Raw genomic sequence first — 16,445 nt, forward strand, 5'->3', positions numbered from 1 at the left:
TGTAGCAAATTCTGGTTGGTTCTTGCTTATATTGAGGCTGGCATAATACGAGAGTCGATGCGTCTGCGATCGAGTGTTCCCCTCGACCTGTCCGGATAATTATCATTGCCCTTATGCTTACCTCGGACGTTTGGAAGAGGCATGCTTAGGCGACCAGCATGGTTCTTTTTTTGACCAATTGGTGCAGTCAATGCTGGTTGGGATGATGCGCCGTGGCTGCATTTCCCTGCTTCGATTTCCCCGTGATGCGCTGGAAAGTGAGGGCGTAAGTCGAACAGGGAACGGAAAAGAAGAGCAGGAGAACCTGTCATTATATTAGACTTGTTCACCTGACAGATGGTCTACTGGCTGCCACCGTTTGGACTGTCCAGGTAAGACGTAGCCGGGTGCCAGGGCAGCCGGAGCTTCCCTTCAAGGTCGAGCTCACAGTAGTGGACCGCGAATCTCAAAGACTATCTGTCTCTTAGATGTCGGTCAGGTATCCATGTCCATAAACCAATTTGATCAATAATGTTGCCAACCATGTCGGTTGTTCACTTGGAGAAGTCATGGAACAGTCACAGACCCCATAATGGAGATCGGCATCACATGATCTCGCTAGCAAGTTTAAGTTATCGGAGTTATCAGTCGAGTCAGTCTATCTAACAGTATCAACCACGACCGCTTAGTTCCGCACAGCAGTCAATTGACGTCTAGCTTCAAAGTCAAAAGTCGCACTTGGACGATCAGATCTCATGACAGAAGAGGGGGCCTCGAACGCCCTGCCAGACAGTGTCTTCGTTCTGGTCACCGGCGCCAACAGGTACGGTGTCCCCCCCCCCCCCCCCTCCCCCTTCTGCGTCGGTGATCCTTTTTGCGTGCCACCCCTTATCCATTACCAGAAGTTCTTCAATTCCTGACTCTTTATTCCCCTCGTTGGTTGCAATTTTTCTCTTTACAGTGGCCTTGGTTTTTCAATATGCTGTCGTCTGGTCGATGACTTCTTAAAAGCGCACCAAAATTCCAACCAGTCCCTGACCATCATCTTCACCACGCGGAGCACCAAGAAGGGGAATGACACGCTCCTCCGCCTGCAGGACCACCTTCGCACGTCGTCGCCGTCATCTTCGAATGCCACAGCGGCTGCACGCGTCACCTTCATCCCCGAGAATGTCGACCTGTCGAACCTCGTCTCCGTCCGGGCTCTCTCCCGCCGCCTGAACCAGACCCTCCCCAAGCTCGACGCGATCGTGCTCAACGCCGGTCTCGGCGGATGGACAGGCATCCACTGGCCCAAAGCCATCTGGGGTGTCCTCACCGACCTCGTCCACGAAGTCTCCTGGCCGTCCTTCAAGCTCGCCCCGGCAGGCATGGTGACAGACCCGCAGACCAGCCTCGGCGCCGCGGAACCCCGTCTCGGAGCCGTCTTCTGCGCCAACGTCTTCGGCCACTACATGCTGGCGCACAATGTGATGCCGCTGCTGCAGCGGTCTGGCCGGCCCAATGGGCCCGGGCGCGTGATCTGGGTGTCCAGCCTTGAGGCGTCGGCGAACCTCTTTGACATCGACGATCTCCAGGGCCTCCGCACCCTCGCCCCCTACGAGTCCTCTAAGGCGCTCACCGACATCCTCGCCCTAACCTCCAACCTCCCCAGCACCGCCCCCTGGGTCCGCAGCTTCTACTCGACCGACGACATCGACAACGACAGCAACGATAAAACCCAACATCTGCAGCCACCAAACACATACCTCACACACCCAGGCATCTGCGGCACAGGCATCCTTCCGCTCTCCTGGCCGCTTTTCTACGCCATGCTCTGCGCCTTCTGGCTCGCCCGCCTCCTCGGCTCTCCCTGGCACACCGTCTCCACCTACATGGGCGCCTGCGCCCCCGTCTGGCTGGCGCTCGCCGCCCAGTCCGACCTCGACGCCGCCGAGGCGCCGTACCTGCGCAACGCCGGCGGTAGGGCAAAATGGGGCTCCTCGTGCTCGTGGTCCGGCCGCGACGCGCCCGCCTCCACCGAGGTCGACGGGTGGGGGTACGGCGGCGTGGTTGGCCCCGCCGTCGTAGCCGGCGACCGGTCGCGGCGCCGGAAGCGCGGTGCCGCGGATCTTACGGTCGAGGAGAAGGAGCGGTTCGAGGAGCTCGGGCGCAAGTGCTGGCAGCACATGGAGGAGTTGAGGGTGCAGTGGGATCAACTCCTGGACCAGGCTGAGGCGCAGGCTGCCACTGCGCCCAAGGCCAAGGCCTGAGTCGAATGGTGAGTCGATCATGAATTAACCGTGTGGGGGTGGGGATATAATCGTTTCTATGTCTCTGGGGGTTTATTTCAACATCTTTGTACTTCTACTTATCATTTCCGTCCTTGTACCCTTTCTAATGTATAATAAGATATCCCCAAGCTACTCCACGATCATCCTACACAGCTTAATGTATATAGCGGGAGAGTCTCGTAGCGATTACCATTGCTTTTTTCTTCAATTAGTTAGTCCTGACTCCCAATATTTACATTGCAAGGCAAACCGCCCTCCCCCCCATGTCCGCATTTTATCATTAAATCAGATGTAGTATTATTCCCGGATGCCCCACCAACCCCCCAAGAAAGCACAAGCGGAGCAACGAAGACACAATCAACAGAAGAAGAGAAACGGTCCACCAAAAAAGAGAAGAAAAAAAAAACGGGATTAGGGACACGATAAGGGGACAGCGTCGAGCTGGAAGAACAAGGGCAAGAAGAGATAAGGGGTCGTGGGCCGCGGCGGTTGTTGAGGAAGCCGAGTTTGGCAGCTGGCTGACGATGGGATAAAGCGGGGGGTCAATAGAAGACGTAGCCAAAAGAAAAAAAGAATAATAAATGACTTAAACGGCTCGAGAGAGAGATTAAGAGAGAGCCCAACTCAGAAGCACCACTCCGACCATCAAGGCTTTGCGAGTGCTGAGATGCGGGACGAGATGGAAACGGCGAAGATGAAAAGGGTTGAAGGTTATGCGCGAGGCAAGGAGGAACTGTTGTGGGAGTGGTGGAGTAAAGGCAGAATTGAAGAGATAATGACACAACGACGACTCCGGTTATATGCATCTGGGTGATTGAGAGGTAGGTAGGATCAATTTAGATCGAGGTAATTCGGGACATGTCGGCATTAGAAGGAGCGAAATCACATGATGATGGCAGGAACTGCGCGATGAGATCGACCAGTTAGTTCTTGTTGCGACAAGGTGCGCGGAGGGGAGGGAAGAAAATGAACTTACCATCAACGTTCTGCTTGATGCTCTTGTGGGGCAGGATGGAGCCACCGTTGACATAGACTTCGTCCGCAATGGTGACATCGTCACCCAGCACGGTGACATTTTCCAGACGCGCCCACTTGCCGACAGAGCTGTTCCATCCGACAATGGTGGACTTGATCCAGGCGTGGTCCTTGATCTTGCTGTTTTCGAGGACGACGCACCGCTGCAGACGGACACCATCGCCGACCACAACGTTGGGGCCGATGACTACATTGGGGCCGATGCGGCAGTTCTTGCCAATCTTGGCGGAGGGATCGACCATCACGTTGCCGCCATGGACGTAAGGCTCACTGTTGGGGGCGAGCAGCTTGGAGTTACGCTTGGCCAGCGAGGTGAGGTAGAGGCATGTGCCAGTGAGGAAGTCCTTGGGCTGTCCCACGTCCATCCAGAATCCCTCCAGGTCGTAGGAGTGAAGCTGACCGTCACCGCAGATGGCGGGGAAAGTCTCCTGTTCGATGGAGGTGGGGCGCAGGTCGATGCGCTTGAGCACGCTGGGGTTGAGGATGTAGATACCGGCGTTAATACGGTTGCCAACGAACTCGACTGGCTTTTCGACAAAGCGATCGATGCGGGAGGGGTGGTTGGGCTTGTGCACGACGACACCATATTTGGACGGCTCGTCGACCTTGGTCACGACAATGGTACCCTCGTCGCCATGCTTCTTGTGGAACTCGGCGAGCTGCTTGAAGGGGTAGTCGCAGATGATATCGGAGTTGAGGACGAAGAACGGAGAGTCGTCTTTGCCGAGAATCTTTTCGGCAAGCTTCAGGGGGCCGGCGGTGCCCAGGGGTTCCGATTCGACGGAGAACTCGATTCTGACGTTGTATTGTTCCTCATACTGGGGGTTGCGACATTTCAAATTAGCTCCAGGGATCGGCGTAATCGAGACAAGGCGCGTGATACCTTCTTGAGGGCCGCGACCATAACATCGGGGCGGTAGTTGACGGCCAGAACGATATCCGTGACACCCGCAGCAGCCAGACTCTCGACCTGGTGCAGGATCATAGGACGGTTCCCGAATTCCACCAGGGGCTTGGGGAGAGTGAGAGTCTGCACGGAGAGACAAAAGTATTAGCATCAATGCGCGTAGACATAGTCAGAACGATCTCAATTGGTATGAAAGGAGACAACCAGCTTCAATTGCGGGGGGGGGGGAGATGGGCTTACCAAAGGACGCAAACGGGTACCGAACCCTCCAACAAGAATGAGAGCTAAAGTAGAGGTCAAGAGTCAGACATGGCGCATTGAGAATGGAATGCACGTTGAGGATGAAGAATGCATACCCTTCATGGTTGATTAGGAATAGATAGAATGGAAGGAAGATAGAGAGAGAGAGAGAGAAGGATTCAAGGAGAAGTAGATAGGGAAGAAAAAGGATGTCAGGAGAAAGATTGAAGACGAGGGGCTGCGAGGGGGAAAAAGAGAGAGAGAGAGAGAAAAGGAGGTCCACAGGCAACGAGGGTGAGAAGGGGCAGTCAAATCAGCGATGATTTGCGACCAGAATTTCACCACTCTTTTGATTCCGGAGTAGAGAATTGATGTGCAATTGACAGAGAATTAAAAAGTGTTCAAAGAGAGGAAGAAATGAAGAAGAAGAAGAAGTAGAAGTAGAAAAGATGGGAAATAATAATAATAATAATAATAATAATAATAATAATAATAATAATAATACTGAACACCTGGCGTTGTTTCTGCTGTAATTACTTGAACTTCCAACTGGTGGTACTGCTACGTACTAACACCATCCTGAGTGGTGGTCAACAATATGGAACCACTATGGAACAGTACCTCGATGGTACCTGGTGATTGGACGGTTTCTCCTCTGTCATTATTGTCAGGCTACCGTACCTTTTCCTTTTTCCTCTTTCTTTTCTTTTTCTCTTAATTTCAGTTTAAATGAGAAAAGAAATGATACTTCAATCCAGAAACCACTGAGAAGTGCACGTTTGCAGCTCCCCAACGCCACAGGCCGGCAATCCCCATATTTCCTCTTTGGTCAACCCCCCCGTTGAGGCCGAGAACTTTTGCCGCGAGAGAACTATCTCTCTACTCTATAGTTGCAATGTGCATTCTGTGCAGTTACAGCATAGATATCAGATACTACTAGTCTATACAGGAGACATCTAGTCCGTCCGTCCAGTTGAGGCAGGGAATAACTACAGACTTCTGTACACTCTTGGTCAGGTGCTGGTGGGGCTCAACGCCCCTTGATCTTATCGACTGTATTTTAAATAGTGCAGCAGGACTGCAGACTGCAGCCAGTGTCTTCTGATCTCTGTCTCTCACTCAGCTGTCGGAATCAAGGAGAGTCGTGCGGAGTACGGAGTACAGAGTACAGAGGATAGATACTGGACGAGAAATGTCGCCGCATCGGGGAAAGTACCTGGGAGAACCTATACTCCGTAAGTACAGTAACCTGATGGCATCGGATGCCCCTGAGTTAGGTTTGTTCACTTCCCGATATCGTTGGGTTGCACTCAATTCCTGCCTCTCATTCGATAGAAGAGCTAGTTGGCTCTAGTAACACTACCCCCCCCCCCCGGACTAACTCTTGAGAATTGATCATAAGGTCCATGGCATGAATGATAAGGTCCATGGCATGAATGAGCATCTTTGATTTAAATCGCCACCACTCTCCATGGGGGACAGGTGAAACTCTGAAACTCTGAAACTTTGAGCCATGTCTAGCAATCATCCAATGCATAGAGAAATAGAGATCCCCCAGGAAGAGGGACCAGAGCATGGCATCCAATGAAGATGATAATGTGTCTAATAATAACTGCCCCATTCATTCCTGCGTGTCGGGGGGCAATAATAATAATGCCGGCTGCCCACGTTTCTCAAAGGAATCATGCTCACCGCCTACTCGATCCGGTGCAGTATCCACAAAGCGCCGGATCCACTCACGTACCTTCCGTACCTTCAGCAAAAGAGGATCCTCGGACTGGGCTTCATCGCCTGCGAGATGATGAAGCCGCCTGGCGCTGTAGAAGCCTCCTGCATCCGTTGCGTCGACCCGCTGTCGATGCAACAGCTCGACGGTCGTAACCCCCCGTCGCAGACTCTGGCCATACACCCGTTCTCGGAAGGAGCTCAATCCCACCGTTCGGAGGAGTACAATGTCGCGAGGCCGAAGACTGGACAATGTCTTTCGAAGCTCTTGCGCGTCACTGTCATATTGGTGATTGGCGGGCGCCTCGTCCGCCGGGTTGAGCCAGAAGGTGACCCCAAACCCAGTTTTGGTCTCATCCCCAACTACCACCTCGACGAGATCCAATTCTCTCTTCCATTGCCGAGTCACAATGCGGCGTGGAGGGTGAACCACAATGATACCGACAACAAGGTTCATCGTCATCGTTTGAGGTATAATCGACTGTAAGTATGTGGCGCTGGGGATATCTCCCAGGTCACTAATACCACCTGCGATGGATACAGATCCTAAGGCCGGTGTCCCCCTATCGCTGGGCGTTGCCGACGAGGTGCCTGTACTGTCAGCCCATGAGCCACTCTCCAGCACGGACATGGTCGCATGCAACCCAGTGGTAGATATTTCGGATGTCTCGTAAACCGCAAAGGAATGATCGTAAAATCGAGAGATCGCTGACTTTTCGGATGCCACATTCAATGCGGCATCTGCGAGAGTGAGATCCTGAGTCGTGAAGAACAGAGCATCTCCGTTTGACCCAAGAGAAAACTGGTGATGATTCCGCGCCGGTGCTGTAACATCCTGCAGCAGCATCCATTTCACAGCTTCACCATTCGAGACTGCCCTCGTTCCTTGCTCTGGGGTAGTCGGGTCTGAAAATGGATATATAGGTCTGTCGAGCAATTCATCCTCATCCCAGCGAAGGCTGTGCGATGTGGGGGCTCCGACAAGGAAGATGAATTTCCTGGACATTGTGGGAGTATTGTGAAGGAGGCCTTGTAGCCCACTGTCACGCCAAATCAGATTATTCTGCTCTAAGTATATATAGAATAGCAGAAACATCCCACACAAACTGCTGCTATATCTCTGAATGCTGGTCCCTCAAGGGGACGAAGCAGGATAATATGTCTAGCAACAATAATCCATCATCCAAACAAGGGACAAGTTCGCAATTCAATCGTTCCAAAACCCTCTGACAGGTCAGACCACAAGTGGTGGAGGATCGACCGTTTCCTGTGATGTACCTGGGGTATAGGGGCATGTGAACAGCCTGTCAACGACAAGCAGAGCGGAAGATCCCTCAAGCCCGAAGTCTCACAGCATGAGATTGATCGATTAGATGCGAGTGCGAAAAGCTTATTCCTTATTTCATGCCGAGAGACGCGGAGTTTTGGATAGAATCAAACAGAAAGATGGTAGAAGGTAGGAAGATCAAGAGCGCTGACTATGTATATACATTCACGTGACCCGGGGCGAACTACGGCAGGCCGTCCAGACCGGAGTGGCAACGTCTACGCGAAATTCGCCGCCGCATCCTTGGCCGACTGCGGAGTATAACCAGTCATCCCCCCATCTTCACCTGCATTCGCCATTCTATTCAAAGTCAATTGGCGATGGCTTCTTCTCTAACGCAAGACTAAAATCTCATCTATCTTGACTCTCCAGTCCTATCTTCTTTGTGTTGTCGATATCAACTGCTGCGGCCGAGTGCCGCTCACTCTCCGGACAACTATGGCTTTCCAAGTTCCGGTCTCAGGACCTGTAAGGACAAGCCCCATTTCTACTTAGGCTTGCAGTGGTGCTGATCATGGATTTTCACTTGCTCATAGAATATTGTGACCGCCACGTCGGATCTCTTACCTTCGATGTCGAGGCTATTGAATGCGCCTTGGACTAGCTTCGACCGCTCCGTCGCTCAGCGACCCGCTCAGCGCACGCGTAACGGCGTGGAATCAAATGTAAGCCCTCCGGAGGCTTGGATATCTTTGGGCCAAGCACAGCTAACAATAACTAGATAACCGGTCGGGTTCCGCTGCCTGAATGTCTTGATACGGTTTCTCTTGAGGCTTTAAGATCGGGTGCTATGCAACGACCTTTGCAACATGGGCTGTCCCGGGCTCTCTCAAGGGGTGAGTTTGCATCTCCTGCTATTTAAAGACGTCGAATGCTGATTTTGTGTTGGGAAGATGCGCTCCGGACTTCCCCAGGTATCGCCCGCCTTTATCATACATCCTCCTTTGCACGACCCTATTCTACTCTACCCTCAATCCTGAGTCGACTCCGCCAGGCTCCGAAACCTGACGGTCTGTCAAAGTTTCAACAACAGCGGTTTTTGTTCGGAGGGTCCTCTCATAACCTGCTGGCACAGAAGGAGAAGACTGCGAACACCAACCCAAGCAGTGCCAGCGCACAGAATGCTTTTTACCAGTCTCTGCTCAGAGCCAATATGCCTGCCATCATCGTTGAAAGATACCGAAGCGGTCATTTCGCTAGCAACGCGTTGTCCGAGGCAATCTACTTGAAGGCGCTGCAGCGCGTCGGTGGTGCTGATTCCGCCGCGGCGGCACACATCTCAGGCGGAAACGACAACCTCAACACCGAACAATTGCGGGCCATCGGTCAGGCAGTTGCAGCTCGAAACCACGGCAGTCAGGTCGGATTGTCGACGAAGCACACCGGCACTGGAGCCAAGGAGGCTCCTCTGTATGTCGTCGTCGAAGAGTCTCTTGGTTCCGCCGTCTTCCGCTGGGTCAAGTTCTTGTTTTACTTCGGCTTTTTCACATATATCTCTCTCGTCCTGATTACTATCCTCGTCGAAACCACTGGCGTCTTGAAGAACATGAAGGGAACTCAGAGCAACGAGGCTCAGCCCCAGCAGCAGACCGTCCGTTTCTCCGATGTGCACGGATGCGACGAGGCCAAAGAAGAACTCCAGGAACTCGTTGAATTTCTGCAGAATCCCGACCGTTTCTCCTCTCTTGGTGGCAAATTGCCTAAGGGTGTGCTTCTCGTTGGACCTCCTGGTACCGGAAAGACATTGCTCGCTCGTGCCGTTGCAGGAGAAGCTGGTGTTCCTTTCTTCTACATGTCTGGCTCGGAATTCGATGAAGTCTATGTGGGCGTTGGCGCCAAGCGTGTCCGTGAGCTCTTTTCGCAGGCCCGAGGCAAGGCACCCGCCATCATCTTCATTGACGAGTTGGACGCCATTGGTGCTAAGCGGAATGAACGGGACGCGGCCTATGTGAAACAGACGCTGAACCAGCTGCTGACGGAACTGGACGGATTCTCCCAGACCAGCGGGGTCATCATCATCGCTGCTACTAATTTTCCTCAGCTGCTGGACAAGGCTCTGACACGACCCGGTAGATTCGACCGCAAGGTGACCGTTGGTCTTCCTGACGTTCGTGGACGGATGGATATCCTGAAGCACCACATGAAGAATATTCAGATGAGCACCGATGTGGATATTGCAGTTCTTGCACGGGGTACGCCCGGGTTCTCCGGTGCCGATCTTGAGAACCTTGTCAACCAGGCTGCCATCTACGCCAGCAGACACAAGAAGACCAAGGTCGGACCCAGGGACCTTGATTGGGCTAAGGACAAGATCATGATGGGCGCGGAAGCTCGTAGCCGTGTCATCCAGGACAAGGACAAGGTTCTGACCGCCTATCATGAGGCTGGTCACGCCCTCGTTGCTTATTTCTCCCCAAGCTCCACTCCTCTGTACAAGATTACGATTGTGCCCAGAGGAATGGCGCTGGGTATCACGCACTTCTTGCCCGAGATGGATATGGTTTCCCGGAATTACACAGAGTATCTGGCTGATATCGATGTTTCGATGGGTGGAAAGGCAGCTGAGGAGCTTATTTTTGGCCCTGAAAAGGTGACGAGCGGTATCTCAGCGGTAAGTTTGTGCGTTTGTAACAGGTCGATCATAAAGCGTACTAAATGTTATGCAGGATATCCAACAAGCCACCGAGACTGCTTTCACCCTTGTCACACGCTTCGGCTACTCGAAGAAGCTCGGCAATGTCGACCTGTCGTCCAACTACGACAGCCTGTCGTCGGAGACCAAGCAGGAAATCGAAAGCGAAGTGCGCCGCCTGGTCGAGGAGGCGCGCATGCGTGCCACCAAGATCCTCACCGAACGCCGACACGAACTGGAGCTCCTCTCCAAGGCCCTGATCGAGTACGAGACCCTGACGAAGGAGGAGATGGAGAAGGTCCTTAGGGGTGAGAAGCTGGACAAGATGGAATCCACGCCCTCGGCTCCGCTCAAGCTTCCCGATGCTCTGCAGGGGGCTACGCTGAACCACCCTGCCACCAAGGCCTCGGAGCCCACGGCGGCGGCCGAGTAATCGATCTTCTCAGTCCATCATGAATACTCCTATTCGAAATCCTTCCCATCCTTGAGCCTCTCTCTCTCAATACCTTCTGAACTCCTCTCCTCTCTACTCTACTCTTACTCTCAGGGTCTTGAAAGACCCATGCAATCCATTCCAAATCAAATTCTAAATCGAACTCCATCCGTCCTATTCCTTTTCATTTCTGTACTGTACTTTTGTTCCCCCTCGCCTTTTTTTTTTTTTTTTTCTCTTTCAATCTTTCGGTTTCTCCTGGTTCTGGTTTCTGTTCGTCTGTCCTCATATGCCTTGAATAGATATTGAACCGGACTCCCGAAGCAAACTCTTGCATTTTTGCACATGGGGAGCGACAAATTGCGCACTCAACAAACTGTACTGTACTGTACTGTACTGTATTGTATTGTACATATATGCATGCATACTATCCATTTTTCATAGGTGCTGGTAGCTGGTATTTAAGTTCAAATGAAAAGTGATACTACTACTGCGTCAATCACCTTTTGTACTTTTGAGTGACTTTCGGGGGAAGATATCGTCCGTCGACAATTGTATGCTTGGGCAGATGAGAATCCATGTATGGAGGATGTGATATATATGTGTGTATGTGTCTCTGGATATAAACCCATAGCAACCTCATATCGACCAGAATTCAAAGTATTAAATACGATCTACAGATGAAAAAGAATTGCGATCCTATCTATGTGTAATTTATATGCGGAGCTTAGATACAAGGGGGGGTATATATATACCTGATGATGGGTGATGATGACAATGGATGAGGATGATGGGGGTATCCAAGAAGAACCTAGAACCTCCAGAGACCGAACAGAAAGGAAAGATCAAAAGATCAAAACTAGAGAAGCCGGAACAGAACCCCCAGCCAACCCGTGTGCCCCAAGACGGAAGGAAATGAAATGAAACGAGTTACAGGACAGGGAGAGAAGAAGGTAAAAAAAAAAAACAAAAAAAAACAAAACGCTCAATCGCAAGCACGTCGCACAGATTTCTTTCTTTATATATTCATTTTTTTTTTCTTTTTGTCACAGATCAATCCTGGGGTCCCTCGGATACGATCTCGCTTGCATCCAGCCAGCCGCGAGACATCTCGACGGCCTTGGACCATTGCTTGTACATGCGGCCGCTCTGTAAGGGGGAGATGCGTGGCGTGAAGGTCGTGCGGTTGGCGCGGTTCATGTTCTTGAGTTCGCTGAATTCCTTCCACACGTCGATGGCAAAGCCCGCAGCGATGGCGGCGCCCAGCGCAGTGGTCTCGTGCATGGCGGGGCGTTCGACGGGGATTTGGATAATGTCGGCTTGGGTCTGGCGATTTTCGTTAGAAGGGGGTTTCTTTCTGATCTGGGGATTGAAGATCGAAAATACATACCTGCATGCAAATGTCGGAATTGCTCATGCCGCCGTCGACAGCGAGTTCGGACAGTTTGTGGCCGCTGTCCATGGCCATGGCGTCGAGGATCGCCTTGGTCTGGAAGCAGGCAGCTTCCATGGTTGCGCGGGCAATGTGACCGCGTTGTGTGTGTTGTGTGATGCCGACTTGGTGACGCTGTTAGTGCTGATACTTGGTGTGAAAAGAATCGATATCGCAGAGGAAACAAACTTACAGATGGTTCCCTTGGCATCATCAATCCAGTAGGGAGCAAACAGACCGCTGAAAGCCGTAACGAACACACAGCCACCGCTGTCGGGAACCGTCGCTGCCAGGTCACTGACCTTTCGAGAATCACGGAAAAAGCCCAGATTGTTCATCAGGAAGGAGATACCGCTACCGGCAACCGCCACGCTACCTTCCAAGGCATAGACGGGTTTGCGATCCTTGCCTAATTGGAAGCCCACCGTGGCCAGCAGGCCGTGTTTGGAGATGACAGGCTTTTCGCCTACGTTGTAGAGCAAAAAGCACCCCGTGCCGTAGGTATTCTTCGCCGATCCGGGGGTGAAGGCGCAGTGGCCCACCAACGCTGCCGACTGGTCTCCCAGACAGCTGGTGATGGGAACACCCGCCAGCGGGCCGAAACGGACAGTGCCGTAGCCATCAGGATCCGACGACGGAAGAATCTTGGGCAGTCGGATCTTCTTCTTGTCCAGGTGGAAGAAGTCCAACAGGGTGTCGTCGTAGTCCAGCGTTTCCAGGTTCATGAACATGGTTCGGGAAGCATTGGTGACATCGGTGACATGGCGTTCACCTTCGGGCCCGCCGTTAAGGTTGTAGATCAGCCATGAATCCACGGTGCCAAAGCAGAGTCGTCCCTCGTCATAAGCCTGCTTGACTCGGGGACTGTGGCGCAGGAGCCATACTAATGAGACGGAAGAGGGGTATGTGGAGAGGGGTAGACCGCAAATGCCCGCAACCTTATCCGCGCCGTCTTGTTCTTTGAGCTCGCGAACGAGATTCTTGGTCCGGGTGTCGGGCCAGGCGATGGCATTGTGTAACGGCTCACCGGTTTCGGAATCCCAGCAGAGGGCTGTTTCTCGCTGACTGGTGATGCCGATCGCTTCGATTTCGGATTTGCTGTGACCGAGGGCGAGGAAGGTCTTCATGGCTTCTTCGATGCAGGTATAGACGGAATCCACCAGCTCGAGGGGATCTTGTTCGTGCCATCTGGAATGCAAGGAAACCCGCGAGAGTTAGTTTTATGGGAAAGAAAAGAGAAAAGAGAGCTGGTTCCCGAGACGTACCCTGAATACTCGTGGATCTGACGGAATTCGGTCTGATATTTGGCGACGGGGACGCCTGTGCAGTCGAAGATGATGAAGCGTGAACTTGTAGTTCCTTGATCAATGGCTCCGATGAAACGGTCTTTTAGATTGTCGCCTCGACGGCTTTCGTTTTGAAGAAGTGAGCGCTCGCCGTCGTACGATTGATAGGCGGAGAGATTTGCATGGCTGTGTGCGTCATGAGCGTGGTGCTCTTCGACGAGGTGATCCAGGTCGGTCATATCGAAAGGGTTCCTCATTGTGACAATGGGGAAGGGGTATGTGTATATGTATAGAAAATCAATGCGAATATATAGAAAGGCGAAACTCCTCTCTCTCTCTGTGTGTGTCTCTCTCTCTCGCTCTGCTCTGGAGTGGCCGATTGGCAGACGACTAGCGAGCTCGATGCAAGAGAAGGTATGGAAGGGGGACTGGTGGGAAGAATTTACAATCCCTAATCAGGTCTGACTCTGGTGTATAAGACAGCAGGAAGCCAAGTATAATAAGGAAGTCGAGTAATTGCGAAAACTTGTGTGTAAGTTGTGGTGGGAGTAGTAGTAGAAAGAAGAGTAGTAGTAGTGATAGGTGATAGTAGTAGTAGTAGTAGTAGTAGTAGTAGTAGTAGGTTCAATCTACAAATGAGGAGAGGTGGCGGTCCGGTTGACAACGCGGGGGCGAGTCCAAAGTAAGTAAGTAAGTAAGTAAGGAAGGAAGGGAGTAAGTAAGGAAGTCGAGGAAGTCGTAAGTCGGGTAAGAAAAGTGACTTTTTGGATACTCTTCAACCGACAAGCAAGCAAGTAGGCCCAATTGGTGACGTATAGGTGACTCTCCGGGAGAAGGACAAGACGTGGATATCTGGATGATCGGAGGATTTTCGGTGGGGAGGTCGTAGATAAGTGGGTGGTAGGAATTAGTTAGTCGAAGTCGAAGGCGAACAACTTGATGGTTTAGGATGCTGGATTATAATTGGAGGGAAAGGGGGGTGTTGAATAGAGACAGCGAAAAATAGCAGAGACGCCAGTTTGTTGATGGGGGAGTTTGGTAAAAGGTAGAGAGTAAAAGAGATCCGGTTTGGGTTCTGGATGGAGAAGTGTGGAAATGATATCACCGGTTGGGTAATGAATGGGTGTGGTTTATTCGGGGTGTAGAGGAAAGAAGGAAGTCGAAGTTGGAGTAGTAGTTAGTAGTTAGTGGTAAAGAAGAAAAAAGAAGAGGAAGAAGGATCAAGCCGAGAGGGAAAAGAAGAGTCAATTGTCTTGAACAACCGGGACGAGGGGGCACTCTTTATCCCAAAGGGTGGATCGTGATTGTGATAGAACTACGGAGTACGGAGTACTACACTCTACACTCTACCTATCTATACTGGCGCGTGATTCCCAGCTGTCTGTCTGTCTGTCTCTCTCTCTCTGAGTCTATTATTTCTACAGTCTGGAGGAGAGAGAAAGAGAAGAATGTCCCGTCGGTTTGTCCATGGCGGAGAAAAAAGTGGGGGACCATTTCTCAGTACATTCTTTTATTATATTTTTATTTTTTTTTCCTGATCAGTTGACTTGACCAGTGGGACTTGTATTCCCATTCTAACATTGATATTCCTCCCCAAAATAATTCAATTCGGGTGTTCGTCTATCATTCCCCTTACTGATGATTTCCAATTGCCATCTCACAGGATAACTCGCCAGTCTACCAGTACCTATTGAAGCGAATATCGTTTCCTTATCGATTTTGACTCGGGGTCATCTGATCTCGTACAGCGTCTTCCAGAACTATTGAAGAATGTCTTCTTTTCTGTTCATGTCTGGCTCCTGGTCAGAATCCGGCAAGCTATCCGACATGATATTATTACTCTTCCATTCCCTCCATAGACTCTCATCCCTCCTTCTAGACCGATCTCTTTTCTCTTCTTTTCTTTTTTTTCCTTTGCAGGAGTCCCGCTAAGAATAATTTTGGACTTTGCACATGACATCCAGGATCGAGACCCATTCGGCTGGTCTGAATCACCACTAACTACTAGTTCGTCTCGAGGGCACAACTGCCCTGGCTAAATACTCTTATATTCAGGAACACAGTTTGGAGGGTTGATAGATTGAATTTACTATTTCCATACGATCATACAATTAAAAAAAGGAAAAACGGACGCAAGAGGCTACTACATCGACAACTACTACATCGACTTGGATTTCCTCAAGACCAGGTAGCAGGTACCTCTCTGAAAGTACCTGGAAGAAGGGGATATCTCATTAGAAGTCATCAAGGACGCTATCCTGGACTAGCTGCAAACACATGCAGATCTAGAGTCCTTTGGACACCGTTCTGGAACTCTCACCTCGCAGCCCCCAATTCCGAGTTCAACTACTAACTACCGAACTTCCTTCTCCTCTTCTGCATACTCCGTACTCCAAAGTCCAAATTCTCCAAGAGACTGGAGATCCGACAGTTCTACCGTTACCCCTCCATGTGCCTGGCCTGGCCTAGCCTATCCTACGGAGTACATTGTACATAGTAGATAATAGTCACTGCCTTGATTTTTTTTTTCTTATTCCAATTATTATACAGGTTGTGTCGATCAACCATGTGCCACATGACAGTGTTCAATTTTTTCTTAGTTCCATTTCAATTCCACCGGTTGCATGGAATCAGTAATAATAAGAATAATATTTCTATCTTACCCCTGTTAGGGTTAGGCTCTATGAGTTCTTGCAGTTGCACGACATTCCATCCATAGTTTACATATACTCAAAATAAGCTACATTCGCCAACTGAGATATCCGGAAGCGCGATAGGGACAAACCATCCCGGCCCTGTGATTTATGGAGAAATCGGGGTTGTTTGGGTTGTTTGGGCCGTCGACTGAACACTCGGGGCAGTCGGGAAATTTTGGGCTGCGGTGCGCCACGATTTCTCAAGGACCGGATGGATTTAGCCTAGATAGAGTAGAGACACTACCTAGATTCTAGAGAGCAAGCAAGGATAAAAAAAAAAAAAAAAACACACCCAGTGTTCCTGTACTCCAGATTCTCCAGACACAAAGGAAGTCAGGAACCACCAGTCAGTCAGTCTCCCTGGCCATGACTATGACCTCAAGCTCGCCGTCGTGACGTCTGTTTTTGTCCACTTTCTTGCCCTTCCCGTACTCGGACAAGATAATCCTCCCTCTGTTTCCCCCGTTTGGGTTGACTATA

At 51.1% G+C, this 16,445-nt stretch overlaps 5 protein-coding genes across 5 annotated transcripts, besides 12 other annotated features; 2 read left to right on the forward strand and 3 right to left on the reverse strand.

The window, feature by feature from the left end:
* Positions 1–734: 734 nt before the first annotated feature.
* Positions 735–2,231, forward strand: ACLA_050580 (3-keto-steroid reductase; the record flags this gene model as incomplete). Its single annotated transcript, XM_001272011.1, has 2 exons — positions 735–802; positions 941–2,231. The coding sequence occupies 2 exons, from the start codon at positions 735–737 to the stop codon at positions 2,229–2,231; spliced, it is 1,359 nt and encodes a 452-aa protein (XP_001272012.1).
* A 944-nt stretch (positions 2,232–3,175) lies between these two features.
* On the reverse strand, positions 3,176–4,557 carry ACLA_050590 (mannose-1-phosphate guanyltransferase; the record flags this gene model as incomplete). The annotated part of the gene is made up of 4 exons (XM_001272012.1): positions 3,176–4,105; positions 4,171–4,317; positions 4,435–4,478; positions 4,551–4,557. 4 exons carry the CDS (start codon positions 4,555–4,557, stop codon positions 3,176–3,178), a joined length of 1,128 nt encoding a protein of 375 aa, XP_001272013.1.
* A 284-nt stretch (positions 4,558–4,841) lies between these two features.
* Positions 4,842–4,880: a microsatellite.
* A 9-nt stretch (positions 4,881–4,889) lies between these two features.
* Positions 4,890–4,937: a microsatellite.
* Positions 4,890–4,938: a microsatellite.
* An 893-nt stretch (positions 4,939–5,831) lies between these two features.
* Positions 5,832–5,873: a microsatellite.
* Positions 5,874–6,055: 182 nt separating this feature from the next.
* Positions 6,056–7,165, reverse strand: ACLA_050600 (uncharacterized protein; the record flags this gene model as incomplete). Its single annotated transcript, XM_001272013.1, has 1 exon — positions 6,056–7,165. One exon carries the CDS (start codon positions 7,163–7,165, stop codon positions 6,056–6,058), a length of 1,110 nt encoding a protein of 369 aa, XP_001272014.1.
* Positions 7,166–7,924: 759 nt separating this feature from the next.
* On the forward strand, positions 7,925–10,551 carry ACLA_050610 (i-AAA protease YME1; the record flags this gene model as incomplete). Its single annotated transcript, XM_001272014.1, has 5 exons — positions 7,925–7,954; positions 8,023–8,151; positions 8,208–8,322; positions 8,401–10,097; positions 10,153–10,551. 5 exons carry the CDS (start codon positions 7,925–7,927, stop codon positions 10,549–10,551), a joined length of 2,370 nt encoding a protein of 789 aa, XP_001272015.1.
* A 375-nt stretch (positions 10,552–10,926) lies between these two features.
* Positions 10,927–10,962: a microsatellite.
* Positions 10,927–10,963: a microsatellite.
* Positions 10,964–11,604: 641 nt separating this feature from the next.
* ACLA_050620 (glycerol kinase) lies at positions 11,605–13,526 on the reverse strand (the record flags this gene model as incomplete). Its single annotated transcript, XM_001272015.1, has 4 exons — positions 11,605–11,877; positions 11,942–12,108; positions 12,177–13,171; positions 13,249–13,526. The coding sequence occupies 4 exons, from the start codon at positions 13,524–13,526 to the stop codon at positions 11,605–11,607; spliced, it is 1,713 nt and encodes a 570-aa protein (XP_001272016.1).
* Positions 13,527–13,596: 70 nt separating this feature from the next.
* Positions 13,597–13,637: a microsatellite.
* Positions 13,638–13,816: 179 nt separating this feature from the next.
* Positions 13,817–13,890: a microsatellite.
* Positions 13,817–13,891: a microsatellite.
* A 58-nt stretch (positions 13,892–13,949) lies between these two features.
* Positions 13,950–13,996: a microsatellite.
* Positions 13,950–13,997: a microsatellite.
* A 1,158-nt stretch (positions 13,998–15,155) lies between these two features.
* Positions 15,156–15,185: a microsatellite.
* Positions 15,186–16,445: the final 1,260 nt, after the last annotated feature.

The sequence above is a fragment of the Aspergillus clavatus genome, genomic scaffold, assembly GCF_000002715.2.
Source record: "Aspergillus clavatus NRRL 1 1099423829800 genomic scaffold, whole genome shotgun sequence".
In the NCBI taxonomy this organism is placed as follows: Eukaryota; Fungi; Ascomycota; class Eurotiomycetes; order Eurotiales; family Aspergillaceae; genus Aspergillus; species Aspergillus clavatus.